The sequence below is a fragment of the Sorex fumeus genome, unplaced genomic scaffold (genome assembly GCF_029834395.1).
Source record: "Sorex fumeus unplaced genomic scaffold, SorFum_2.1 ptg000240l, whole genome shotgun sequence".
Taxonomy (NCBI): Eukaryota; Metazoa; Chordata; class Mammalia; order Eulipotyphla; family Soricidae; genus Sorex; species Sorex fumeus.
The window spans coordinates 14,139,420-14,154,220 of NW_026606297.1; the positions used below are offsets into that span (position 1 = coordinate 14,139,420).

A 14,801-nucleotide genomic window follows, 5' to 3' on the forward strand; every position below is an offset into this window, starting at 1 on the left:
TTTCTATAATTTACCAGTATTGATCATATTTTTTCTTTCAGAGTGAGGAACCCAAAGTAACCTGGTATCTTACTCAAGTTCTTCTTCCCTTACCTTGATAAAATTGTATACAAGTAACATCATGCTTTTTCTTTAAATATGATAGCAAAGATCCACGGTAGACCCTTAATTTGTTTTCATGTTTCTGTCATTACAGGCACCTTTGTGGTCCAAGTCACTGCAACTGATGCTGATGATCCAACCTACGGAAACAGTGCTAAAGTTGTCTATAGCATCCTACAGGGGCAACCCTATTTTTCAGTTGAATCAGAAACTGGTTAGAATTCCTTTTTAATCTTTTTTCAATTTGTAATTTTAATAGACATGCTCAACTGAGCTAGCATATTTTCTAAGGAAAAACAATTAGTGTGATTGAAATTTTTCAGAGTTGTCTGCCAAACACTATGATATATTTGTAAACATGACATCCAGATCATTTTAATCAAGAAATCAGACTGTGGTTCTTTCATCCACCATGTTTATGAAGGGTACACTCAGAATCGGAGAGCCTGGCAAGCTACCGAGAGTACTCGATATGCCAGACACAGTAACAACAAAGTCTCCAATGGAGACGTTACTGGGCCCGCTCGAGCAAATCGACGATCAACGGGAGGGCCTTTACCTTTACCTTTACACTCAGAAAGATTATGCATGAACTTTATTTTTTCTTTTAGTTTGAGCTAAATTTAAAAGACCAAGCCCTTCTGAAACCAGCAGTATTGTTTATGAATATTTTTATTATTTTTTAGTATAATTAACAAGATTGCAGCTCTCTACTCTGTTCTGAAACAAGGTGGTGGCAGTGGGACTTGTATTGGTCAATGTAATATTGATATGGCTCACTTCCAAGCAGAACCTTCAGGCCTGGTCCATAATCTGTCATGTTCCCATCCTTTTGCCAAAATGATCATGAATGAAAACAAAAGTTGATATGAGTTTCCAGTAGATGGCTATAATAAGTCAGAGATGTATAGTGTTTATTATCACTTCATTGTGAAATCCCTCCTAACTGATACAACCTTAAAATTAATTGTCTTAATTGTCTTTTTCAATATCTCATTTTTATACTCTCTCCAAAAAGTTATAGAGTATCTAATGATGAATTTTTAGTAGGTATTGTTTACACTGTATAGTAAATTCTATACATATTGTAGCAATCATATCGGAGTAAGTTTCTTCAATACATTTTTTTAATATCCCATTACTGCTAGTAGAAACAGAAACCCTTCTAAGTCACTATCTTCAGTTGAAAATTGGTATGTTGAAGCCAATGAACTTGGAAAAGATCCCAAGGAGAATGAAAATGTTAAGTTGAAAACACAATGAGATTGAAAAATTAGAATTATTCAGCTTAAAAGACAAAAGGTTAAGGTGATTTCCTGTGTTGGAATAGAAAAATACTGTTATTTGAAGAACAGAAAGCAGCAGTTCTTGCACTGAAGTCAGAACTATGAGAATAAAAATGACCTGTTGTTTCAGGTATTCTTGTTAAAAATCAAAAGATATTTTCAGCTTCATTATTATTAAGCACTGGAATGTGCTACCAGATAAAGTTAGAAATACTTCTCAGTGATTTTTGAAAGAATGTTAAGTATAAAAGAACTTTAAGCATAAATCTGACATAGAGATTAGGCAAACTTTTAATACTTCCTTTAACTCATTATTTATAACTTGCTAAATAAAGAAGTTAACCTAATTTAAAAAATGTTGGTCACTGATGAGGCCAATTGAACTAACATTCACATCAACTGGAGGAAAAAGACTTCTCTAGAATGATATAAAAAGCGCTAATTATGAGGGAACTGATCCCATGTTTTCTTAAGACCATATCATTTTATGGTTAAGAAAACTCTCAGAACATTCATAATGAAGGGTATATTTGCTGAGCAATTAGTCACTTCAGTAAAGTAAAGCTTAAGAGCCAATTCAAGCTAACAATTTCCCCCATAGTATGCCTCAATGTCTTTTATTAAGCAGTTACAGTAGCAATCCACTGTACCACATGCCAAATTCTATTCTGCTGTGTCATCTCCTACACTTGGTATTCCCAATACCCTAGCAGATTTTTATGTGGACTTATTAAGACTGATAATATAGGTGCGTTGTTTAACTCTCTCTATCCCGAGTAGGGTTGAAAGTTTTTCTAGTACAAAGGTTCTTTATGACATCAACCTCATGTCCCACCTATTGTGGGTGATAACCTGTTTGCATAAACAAATGACACCATAAACCTTTTTAAGTCCTCACTTTCCACTTCTGAATTTTGTTATCCATAGGTATCATCAAGACAGCATTGCTCAGCATGGATCGAGAAAACAGGGAGCAATACCAAGTGGTGATCCAGGCCAAGGACATGGGCGGCCAGATGGGAGGCTTATCCGGAACCACCACCGTGAACATCACGCTGACAGATGTCAATGACAACCCCCCTCGGTTTCCCCAGAGTAAGAACAGCTAATTGAATGGCTTTTCTCTGGGCTCTAATTGGCACATTAAGAATGATGATATCCTCCTTTATTGTCAAAATCAATGAACGTAGGGAAAAAAATAAGCACTTTTATTAAAAATGAGTGGGATAGAATCAGCACAATAGTACAGTGGGGAGGGCGTTTTCCTTGCACATGGCCCAACCAGGGTTCCATCTTCAATCCCCTAAGGTCCCCAGTGCCCCTCCAGGAGTGATCCTTGAGCACAGAGCCAGGAGTAAGCCTTAAGCACTACTAAATGGGCCTCCCCATTGAAAAAAATTAGTGGACTGTGGCTGAAGATGTGGTTTAACAGCAAAGCACGTGCCTTACATGAGTACATCCTGAGTTCCACCCCTAGCTCCATCAAAATAATAATAATAATAATTATAATGTTAACATTTATATTCAACAAATGTGAATATTGTGCTTCTATACTGGTAATTAGCTGAGCGATTCTAATGTTACTGCCATAAATGCAATAGCTTTGTTTAATTTCCCTTTATTAAAATGACTACTACAGGCATAAATTTGCTTGTGCAGAACATATGTATACAAGTCTGCTGCTATTTGTTAGGAAGAATTTAACTTTATATTTTGTGAATTTAATCAGGCATGTAATCTCTTTTAAATCCTCACAAAGCTTTGTAAGGGGAGGATTTATCATTTTATTGTTTCTAAAAATACAACTGTGGAAATAACTATGTATTTAATCCATTTGGTAGTATAAATGGTTTTATACATTATGGTTAATTGAGATACCGAAAGTCATCTCCAAAGTAATTAACTCTCATGATAAGATAGGAGGGAAAAAGAAGGAAAACATTTTCAAATGCCCATTTGCATCACGCAGTGCGCTGGCCCCTTGCAATAGCATTACTGGTTTTGATGTGATTTTAGTTCCAGAAACAGAATTCCTTTCTGGCCGTGGTCTTCAAATAAAATTCCCCCAATCCTTTCTGTCCATCAGTAAACAGGAAACACACCAATCATGGCATTGTTGGTTTTTTTTTTATTTTTTTAAGCAGTCAGCTAATAGAGTGCTTTAATTAATAATGGAGATACACATGAAGCTACAGGAAATAATTCAATTTTCCTTATTTTTTCAAGTACTTAATCACAGTTAGCTAAATGCAAAACAGAATAGCTAATGAGGTCTGATTTAATGAATCAAAGGAAGGTTTCCTGACCCCCAAGAATTCCCCTCACAGAGGCCTGAGATGAAAATATCAGCTCACCAACACTTTACCCCAGAACCTCCTTTTCTGTCTGCAGATGCGCTGGGGAAGGGTAGGAAAAGGATTCATCACTCCTGTGCCTCTGGGACCTTCCTTATTCTCCTCTCTCCTTGGGTAGCCTGTGACTCTCACTGAATTATGTAGAAAAAGCAAAGGAGGGGAAGAGCACCTCTAGCGAAAAACTTGATCTGTTTTATCATTTTATCAAGTGTGCAGCCAAAACTGAGGTTTCTTCATATTATTAAATGAACTTGACTTTAGCTGTGTCATACTGTTTTTCCAAACCAATAAGTTTGTTTTCCTTTTCACATTTTTTTCCTTTCTTTCATTTCTTTAAAAAAAAAATCATCTCCCTGCTTTGGTCTGGGGGATCATATGCAGTGCCAGGGATCAAACTTGGGTCAGTCACATACCAGCCTTATTTGCTACTTTCACTACTCTCTGTCTCTCTCTCTGTCTCTGTCTCTCTCTCTCTCTCTCTCTCTCTCTCTCTCTTTTATTTTTTATGCTGAGGACATGCTGATCTGGCAGATCTATATAGAAACTCTCATGGAGTTGCCTTCAACCGGTTTTGCAACATGAAGACACTTTTCTTAAAAATGTATATTTATGAAATACAGATAGATTCTTTTAAATTAAAAAAATTAATGAGATTCCGTGGCTTACACTAAAAATGTTAATAATGGTTTCTCATCTACTGAAATACAGGTTTGAATTACTAGTATAAATACAAGAGTGGGAGAAACCTCTGCTTAGAAAAAAAAATACTGTAATGAAATCTGAAAGGAAGAATTATCAAAAGGGGGGGGGGGGAAATAAGAGATTTCTCTCTTTCAATGTGTTTTCTTAGTTCCTCCCAAACTAGTAGATCTGCGAACTCAGTGTGAGTGACAGAACGTCTATTTGGATACATTCTCCAAATTGCACTAATTTATTTTCCCTTCCTGACATTGTAACTAGCAATGTCAGGAAGAACTCTTTGAAAGATACCTGGTAATTGGCTGCAGGTCACAGTTCACATTAGATTCTTTCCTAGTCTGTCGGGTAGACTATGTTAACAAGGGGCTTTGAGACCTCATGTGCCCTCCTCTATGGCTGCCTTCCTCCCAACCACGCTATAAACTTTAAAGCCTATTTACAAGACAAGAAAAGTGTTTTCGTTTTGCAAAGGGACAGGTCACAAAGAAATATTCTTACCCATCACGCGCCTAGCGGCCAACTAGCGGCCGGCGCACAGGGCGTGACAAGAAGGAAACCATCAATCTGCCTGGGCTTGCGTCAGTGTCTGCCGGATCCATTAGGAAATGCATTTTGTTCTGATCGTGATAGAGGGCACTGGAGTCTGTGCGCGACTCCCCTCTGTCTGCTGATTCCTAGGCACATACCAGTTTAAAACCCCGGAATCCTCTGCACCCGGTACGCCCATCGGCAGGATCAAAGCCAGCGATGCTGACGTCGGGGAGAACGCTGAGATTGAGTACAGCATCACTGAGGGCGAGGGGCTTGACATGTTCGACGTGGTCACTGACCAGGATACCCAGGAAGGCATCATAAGGGTCAAAAAGGTAACAGCTCTTGTTAAAGCCAAATGAATGAACATGTGTACTTTCTTTTTTTGATAGGTTGGTTGGTTGGATGGATGGTTTCTGGGCTTACTCCTGGATCTGTGCTTAGGGATCACTTCTGGTGGTGCTCAGAGGGACCATCTGCAAGGATTGCACAGGGGTCAGCTGCCAGCCTACCTGCTGTACCAGGCCCCATCCCCAACATGGGAACTTTTCTCTGCTTCCCAAGTAACCTGGAGCCCTCATAGGTGCTTTAGATTCTTGTCCTCACTTATTCTTAGATCCCCTCGTTACAGTGTGGTCTCCTTTATCTTTTAGTAACGCTATATATTCTTATGCATTCATCCGTGGGCTACTTGCCACAAAGATTTATTACGGTCGGGAGGTGGAGTAGGCAAAGAGATAGTACAGCCGTGGGGAGCTTGCCTTAAACGCGGCTGACCCCTGTTCAGTTCCTGGCACTGCATATGGTCCTTCTAACAACTGAGAGTAGTCATCCCTGACCACAGAGCCAAGATAAGCCCCAAGCACCACATAATGTGAAATCCTCCAAAAAAATTTATTAAGAGCCTCCTATATGAATACTCCGGTAGGGTAAGGTAGGGCGTTCGCCTTACAAGCGGCCAACATGGCCGACCCGAGTTCGATTCCTCCGCCCCTCTCGGAGAGCCCGGCAAGCTACCGAGAGTATTCGATATGCCAGACACAGTAACAACAAAGTCTCCAATGGAGACGTTACTGGGCCCGCTCGAGCAAATCGACGATCAACGGGAGGGCCTTTACCTTACCTTTAAGAAGCACATAAAGTAAATAATATAAATTTTAAAATAAATAACATCTGACTCTATTCTGGAGATAGAATGGTACCTTCAGCAGAATTTCTGTGCTTTCATAAAACTTTCATCTTGAGGCCAGAGAGATAATAGTAGGGTTAGGGCACTCGCCTTTTATGCTGAGGACCTTGATTTGCTGTCAGGTACCACAAACGGTCCCCCAAGCACAGCCAAGAATAACCCTTAAGCAGGAGTAAGCCCTGAGCACCACTAGATGTGACCCAAAGCAAAAAATAAAAAAAGTTTTCCACTCTGGGAAAGTGGAGAGACAGTGGGACAAGGAAGCAAATAAACCAGTATAATCTGACAACAAATTTTAAAAATAAAAGCTTTGAAGGAAAAGTATAATACAAACAGTGGTTTAAAAGACCTGAATAAGAGGGATCAGAGAGACAGTACAGCAGGTAACATGCTTTCCTTTCACCTGGCTGACCCGCAGTCCATATGGTCCCCTGAGTAATGCCCAGAGCGCAAAGCCAGGAATAATCCCTGAGTATTTCCAGGTGTGGCCCAAAAATAAAAACAAAAGACCTGAATTAGGGAGGCAACACAAAAAATAAACTCAGGAGTTATGAGTTCCTTCACTAGTTACTGGAACATAGTAATAAAAAAGTTTTTATGTTCTAAATTCCTATTTTCCCCTAATTGCTAACTAACTCTGTATTCTCCTCAAATAAAATACCACAGATCAGTATGCAAATGTGTGAAAAGCACTAAGCCAATAAAAATCAATAATCTCCATGCATCAAAGCTAACAATATATTCATTCTGGCTAGAGTTTTAAATGATTTTCTTTTCCCCGTGTACAGTGTAATATTTCCTCTCTCAGAATGCTGCGGTTTGCCAGTAAATATGAGTACAGGTGGATAGAAACGACAAGAAATTTTTCTTCAGTGTTGGGTTCCGTGTCTTAATATCTAGAATCACCATAAAACTTGTCTGAGTGACACTGAGACTGATGCTTTATACTCTAATATCATTAAGGTGCCCATTAGAGTGCATTAACCTTTTTAATTTTCTTGGTGCCTTATCAGATTCGAGCTGAAATTTTGCCTCACCGACAAAATCGCATTCACTATCATCTTGATTAATTGTGTTTCTAGTGAGTCTTGTCATATTATCATCTAAAACTCCAAGTCAGCAAGAAGCATTTGGGTTCTCTGTGTGTCACAAATAGAGATCCTTTTCCTAAAGACCTCTGACAATAATGATCATTCCTACTTTCTTTGGCAATTAATTAGCTCAGTGCCTTCATCAAGATATTAATTTGGAATATTTTATCACACCAGGTCCAAAAGAGAAAAACAATGTCTTCATTGATTTTTATCTGAATGAGGAAATGGATATCCCCAAGCAATTCTGTGGTTCTTGATTCCAGCTGTACCATGGATCGCTGGTGCAGGGACAGTGGTTGATATAGAGCTTCTTATCCCCATTCCTGGATATTCTGGCTTAATAATACAACTGGGGTCCAGATACTGATGAATTTGAATGACCCAAGTGCTCATATTTTTTGTGAGTTCCTCCTGTGCAGGGGTTCCAGGCACTACTCCTGACAATGCTTCCCAACCCAAGCCAGACTTGGCAGTGAGATGCTACACAGGACCAGTGGTTCTGAGAGGTCACCAAGGCCACACATGGCAAAATTCAGAGGAATATGAAGTACCAGGGGTCAAACTTGGGGCCTTGGGCATGCCAGGGAGATGCTTCAGTTCTTTGAGCTCATTCCTCTAGCTCTTCCCACCTGGAAGTGATCAGTTAAAAGGTAACCACAACTGACAGAGTAATCTATGTTAGAGGTTTCAGAATAAATTTGGTCAGCCACTCGTTTTAGAAAAAAATTAGTAAATAGTGCCCCCTGAAACATCTACCACTTTTAACAAACAGGGCTGGAGTGATAGCACTGCGGTAGGGCGTTTGCCTTGCACATGGCCGGCCTGGCTGAGTTAGGTTCGATTCCTCCGCCCCTCTTGGAGAGCCCGGCAAGCTACTGAGAGTATCTCACTCACACAGCAACGCCTGGCAAGCTACCCGTGACGTATTCAATATGCCAAACACAGTAACCAGTCTCAAAATGGAGACATTACTGGGCCTGCTCAAGCAAATAGATGGACAATGAGAGGACAGTGCCTTAACATACAGATAGCACCCCCTGCTCTCCACAGTTGCACCCCAAGGTTAATAACAGCCATTCTGGGCCCTTCTATTACCCCAATTTGGGGCAGTATCACCCACTTTGGGGAGCACTGAAAATATTCAGCTATTTGCACAGTCCCCTGTGATCAGTTCAAAGGATTCTTTAACGAAGGAGTCTGTAACAGAAGGCATTCCCAGTTCCCTGTCCTGTCTTTTAGACCTGACACCTCTGTCCCTTTCAAGGCAGCAAAGGGCTTATTTCAACCACATTTTCATCGGGACTGTGTTGCATCTGAACTTGGATCTGAATGTGCATCTGAACGTGCCTTTCCACACCATGCTTCTGTGCAGCGAGTTCTCAAAGCTGTGCAGAGCTTTCTCACACAGTGATTTGCACAAGAGACAGTTCATCTCTGGTTTTTTCTAACTCAACTGCCTTAAATACATCCATTTCTTCTCCCTCCTTCAAGCTCCTGGACTTTGAAAAGAAGAAAGTGTACAACCTCAAAGTGGAGGCCACCAACCCTCACGTGGAACCCCGCTTCCTCTACCTGGGTCCATTCAAAGATTCCGCCACTGTTCGAATCAATGTGGAGGATGTGGATGAGCCGCCCATCTTCAGCAAACTGGTCTACGTCCTGCAGATAAGAGAAGATGCTCAGATCAACACAACCGTTGGCTCCGTCGCCGCCCAAGACCCAGATGCTGCCCGGAACCCTGTCAAGTAAGTGGAATTCAGTGACATGTTAAACTTCAGAAGTTTGACATTTAAATTTTTGTCTGCACATTAGAAAATGAATACTTTGGGTCCTGAGAGATAGTACAGGAGCTAAGGCTGTAGCAATGTAGGCAATCCTGGTTTGATTTTCTGGGGCCACGTATGGTCCCACAGTACTGACAGGGGTCACACATGAGCACAGAGCCAGGACTAGCTCATAAACACCTCTGGGTGTGGCCCAAACTGCCCCTACACCTCTCAAAAATGGAAAGAAAAAAAATGAGTCCTTTTGTTCCAATTACACAGTTATGTTTTCCTGAAAAGCTACTCTATATAACACCTTTATTCTCCTTGCTCAGCATAAACATTAGCTTAGCAGCAGCATAAACCTAAAAACCACAAATTGCTGTTGAGGGGAGACAGGGAACACGGTGGGAAAAGCTGGAGCGTTTACTACTCGCATAGGATGTTCTGAGACCAAATGGCCATGAGTGTTTTACACTCAGATTTATCAGAGGAAGCACTGTGGTTTTTAACAAATAAGGCACAGGGCTTGAGAGGCTGTTTCTCAAGTGTAGACGAACTTTTCAAGAACAGTGAGAGGCAGAATTATGCTCTATTGGGATAAGTAAATTTTTTTCTTTTGCAGATGAGGATAGAAACAAGAACTATTTTATGGTCTATGCCTGTATAGTACTGGGAAATTAATAAAGCTGAACCTTAATTTATACTGTGTAAGCAAGCTCTATTTCCCTGGGACTCTCCTTACTCTTCAGAGGTAAATCATATCACAAGAAAGCCTCATTACTCTTTGAGCTCAAGAATGATTCCCTGTTCTAGACTCTGTTTCCAGCTTTTAGCCCACAGTTTCATTGACTAGATGAGCCAAACGCCAAACTAGAACAGCATCATGTGACTTCTCCGTGTCTAAAGTAGGCGAATTGAGTAGCTGGCAGGATTCTTGCCAGTCGATCTACCCATTTAAATTCACATTGAAATGTAAATATAATTCATATTTAAATTCAAAATAAATCCAAACATAGTTCCACAAATGTAAATTCATGGAGCGTCTCATGGGGACACTTACCATGTGGAAGCATGCCCAAGGCTTTCAGGGCTACAGCAGAAGTCCTGATCTCATGGCACTTACATTCTAATTGGGGCACACAGAAACCAGCAAACACTTTTGAAGGTGTCAGCTGAAAATAAACCGTAAGCAGTAAGAGTGTAGAAGCAGAGCATTCATTGTGCAATTGTTTGTAGTCAGACTTGGTTTTGTTGGTAGGAAGGATTTTAAGGACATGGAGGGATGAAGCATGCAGATGTCCAGGAGGGGAAAATGTCCTAAGAAGAGAGGGAAAGAAAGGTAAGATCTGATCGCCGAGCTTCCTTACCATGTGGAAGCAGTCAGAGCAAGGAAGCTTGGAGAGTAAGAGTGGGAGTAATGGGGCCAGAGTAATAGTTATAAAAACTATAACTATAACCAGGGTAAGGTGCTTGCCTTGCTTGCAGTCAACCCAGGTTCTATCCCAGCATCCCTTAGGGTCCTTTGTGTACTTCCAGGAGTAATTCCTGAGTGCAGAGCCAGGAGTAACCACTGAGCACTGCCTGGTATAGCCCAAAAAGGAAAAAAAAGAGGGGGAGTAGTAATAAGAGTGTAGACAAGAACCAATCAAATAGTTTGCAGTACAAACACTTCTACAGCAGATAAAAGAGTTTAAAGATGGGGGATGGAGCAGGAAGGATGTGGATGGAAGGAAATTCTGAAGCAAATGCCCAGAGGGAGGTGCACACTCTGATGGAAGGTGTGTGTTGGAACATTGTCTAGGTGACACTCTATTATGAAAAACATGGCTACTTTGAATCCTCAGACTATTAAAGTTTTTATTAAGGAGCCATGATAATATGATATATGAAGTTATTCATAGATGAGTCTCAGGCATACAATATTCTAATAAAATTCCACCAGAATATATTTTTATAAATATATATTCTGCCAGAAATATATTTTTAATATGTCAATTAAATAGAATTAAATGGAATTTTTTAAAAGAGTTTGAAACTTTATAATACAAGGAAGAGAAGGACAGGAAAGGAAAAGAATCAAGGGGGGAAGTAAGAAGAGACAAGGACAGAGGCGTTGGGTACATAGGTGGGGTAAAGACACAGTATATGTATATAGTCTAAACCACAGAACTAGCAACACTTGAAAGTAGGATATCCAAACTACAACAACCAAATTTAAAAATGTGTCTGTCAAGGAGGCAGGCTGGGGGATAGGAGAACCCAGGGACACTGGCAGAGGGAAGTTGACATGGCTGGTGGAATTTTATTAGAATATTATATGCCTGAGACTCAGCTATGAATAACTTCATATATCATATATCATGGCTCCTTAATAAAAACTATAATAGTTTGAGGATTCAAAGTAGTCATTTTCTTTTTAAGTTATCAAACCCTTTGTTAATATGAAACCAGCAAGTCCCGCATCTAAAACACAAAACTATCTGGCTTATTTTGGGGAAGTAATTTTAAATCACTAGGATTAGAGACTCTGTTGTGTTATCAGTCTCAATCTAGACAGTGATCAACCCAAAGTAACCACATGTGAGTTCCAAGGATCATATGTCACTTCATATATGTTTCATATTCTTAATTAGGAAAAAAGAATGAGGAAAATTAGTTATGATCATCATGTATATAACAAATGATTTTGGGAGAGGCGGGGGTTGGGGACCACAATTGGTATTGCTCAAGGGGTACTCCCAGTTCTGTGCTCAGGAATAACCTGACAATGCTTGGGGGATCATATATGCTGTGGATCAAACTTGGATTCATCACATGCAAAGCAAACACTTTAACCCCTGAGCCTCTTTCCAGCCCAACACAAATAATTTTAAATATTGTCACAACTCTTGTCTCACTTTAAATTTTGCTCTATCTGAAAAAAAAAAACCCTATAAAACACTTAAAAAAACGTTAATGCGGGCCAGCCAGATAGAATAGGGATTAAGACACTTGCCTTGTGAATGGCCTGCCTCAGTTTGATTCCCAACACCACATGATCCCCTACCATCCTAGTACTGCCAAGGACAACTTCTGCACACAGAGCCAGGAGTAGCCCCTGGGCACGACCAACTAGGCAGGCCAAAACCTCCCCCAAATAAATACATAAAATTGTTAAGGCTAAAAGTTTACCGATAATAGCTTCGGTTTTCTCTTTGATGGGCCAACGTGTTTTCAACTGAGACTAATCATATCTGCTGGTAACTTAGAATACCTTATTAAGTCTGTTTTACATTTTTTATACCAAATATCAGTTTTATCCATTGCACAATTTCATGTTTTATTAAAGGAAGTCGTTAGCTGACAGATTGGGTTTACTGTCAGCTAATTTTGAAATGTTATTATGCCAACTTTCCCTTGGCATGTACAGGTTCCAGAAATTGCTATAGGTTAGAGAATTAGACATATACAATAATATATATTCATATTATTATATGAATTCATCCTTCACTGAATTCTTTTATATGATAAAATGGAACTTACATGAAGAAAATACTTCCATATGTAGTTTTTTGTTATTCAAGACATAAATATCAATAATGAGGTGTCACACCAGATTGGATGGGATTGTAACATAGAAGCCAACCAGTCTTGACTAAAAAAAAATTAACACAGAATGCTTTTCTTGAAATAATAGCTTAGGAAACCCTCCGACAAGGACTTAATGTCCCTATGGTAAGATACAACAATTTTCACAAATTTTCTCTTGTGGAAATACTTTTTGATCATTCTGTTAGCCATTTAGTGGTAAAAAGAAATCTAAAATAAATTATTGGGGGCCTACTATTGGGGTGATTGGAAAAATGGGGACTATGACATTAGAGGGATGATAACAATGGTGGTGGCATTGCTGTTAGAATATTAAGTGCTTGTAACTAATCATCATTAACAACTTTGTAAATCACAGTGTTTGAGTAAAGTGTGAGGGGAAAAAAAAACAAAAACCTAAATAAATAAATAAAAAGAAAAAAATACCAGTGAGGTGTTAGATTGCATGCTAAGTGCACAATTAAAACTAGAAAGTCTGTGCATACAAAACATTGATTTATTATTATGCAGACACAAATCTTTATCTCATTTATCACGTAAAACAAATTCCTTCCAAAACTTTATCACAAATGACTTTTGATTTCTAACAGTCTTGTAAAATATCACTGAGTACATATTGTGAAAAATTTACTTGCAAACACACTTCTTTCCTGAGCAACAAATCTTCTTGACTTGAAGATACATTAGAAGACAAATTATTGAATCATGGAATACAATAAAAATTTTGGAGCAAAAAAGAAAGAGCTACATAGTAGAATGCTTTGCTGTAATCATAGTGGGATTGATTATTTTGTTCCTTATCAGTTATGATTATAATTATTGTGTCTGGATGGCAAATAGTCTTCTACAAATTGAAAATATATTTTTATTAAATCACCATGAGATAAGGAGTTACAAAGTTATTCATGATTGGGTTTCAGTCATACAATATTCCAACACCCGTCTCTTCACCAGTGTACATTTCCCGTCACCAATATCCCCAGTTTCCCTACTTCCACTGCCACCCCCCACCCCAAGTCTGCCTCTACAACAGGCACTTTTCTTCTCTCTCTCTCTCCCTCCCTCTCTCTCTCTCTCTCTCTCTCTCTCTCGCTCTTGCTCTCACTTTCACTCTCTTTGTCGCTCTCTCCATTTCCCTCTCTTGCTCACTCTCAAGTTGAAAAAAATTTTTAACTAACAACAAATCAGTAAGACTTTGTATGTAAGCATCTTTCTTAAATAGTGCAGAAATCTTAGGTTTTCCAATCAATGCTTAAGATCTCCATTCAAAAAATAAGATGTGTTCAATCTAGCTATTTTCTAAATAGCTGCTTTCTATCAAAAGCATGGACTGAAGATATAGTGCAGTGGATAGGGCATCTGCCTTGCATGTTGCTGACCAGGACTCAATTGCCAGCACCCAGTTGCCATCGGCAATGGTCCCTGAGCTCAGAGCCAGGAGTAAATTGATAAATAAATAAATATGACATTTTATGAGGAAAAATATTACTTTTTCATATTTGTAAATTTATTATGGAGGCTATAAATATTAAGCTTTGGATTTGGTAAATTGTAAGCTACACACATTTATCATTCACAAATTAAGAATGAAAAAGAATGTTCAAGAAAGCTTAAAGCAGCTAAGTTCTTAATATATGTGGATTCCTGACATAAACAACAAAAACAATAGCTGTTTAATCTGTTTCAACCCTTTTGATAATAAGATACTAGATTTCATAATGTTGCAACTAAACTCCTAATTCAAAATGATATTGAAATTGATATAACCCAAGTTGATATCCATAGTGAGTTTCACTAAATCTCTTTAAAGTCCAGTTTAAATAGCTTACAATAATGAAGTATCCATTTTACATAGATCCCCACTAGATGATAAAAATAGATTTTGTGAAGATGAAATACATTGCTTATTATAATTCACTAGCCATATTTTGAAACAGTAATTAATTGCAATAGGATCTTAGGCATTGTGCTTTATAGCAGGTTAGTAACCAGGGTTTATTTTATTTTTAATTAGTGCAGCCATTAGAATTCCACATGCATATGACTAGTTAGGTCATTCACTTAAATTATATTTCTACTAAAGTGACATCTTAAAAACTTCCTACTATAATAAAAAAAAAATTGGGGAGTCCAATACAATGGGGCAAGGGGGGGGTTGTTCCTAATGACCTTCATATGTAAATTTCTGAGTT

The 14,801-nt window shown here is 38.9% G+C and overlaps 1 protein-coding gene across 2 annotated transcripts in view; it reads left to right on the top strand.

Annotated features, from left to right (window-relative positions):
• Nucleotides 1-14,801, top strand: part of CDH6 (cadherin 6) — a 141,807-nt gene that overhangs the window by 112,214 nt on the left and 14,792 nt on the right. For both annotated transcript variants that reach the window (XM_056108955.1, XM_056108956.1), the window contains exons 4-7: nt 197-316; nt 2,316-2,483; nt 5,120-5,307; nt 8,747-9,000. In XM_056108955.1, coding sequence (XP_055964930.1) covers nt 197-316; nt 2,316-2,483; nt 5,120-5,307; nt 8,747-9,000 — 730 coding nt within the window. The remainder of the gene's footprint in view (nt 1-196; nt 317-2,315; nt 2,484-5,119; nt 5,308-8,746; nt 9,001-14,801) is intronic.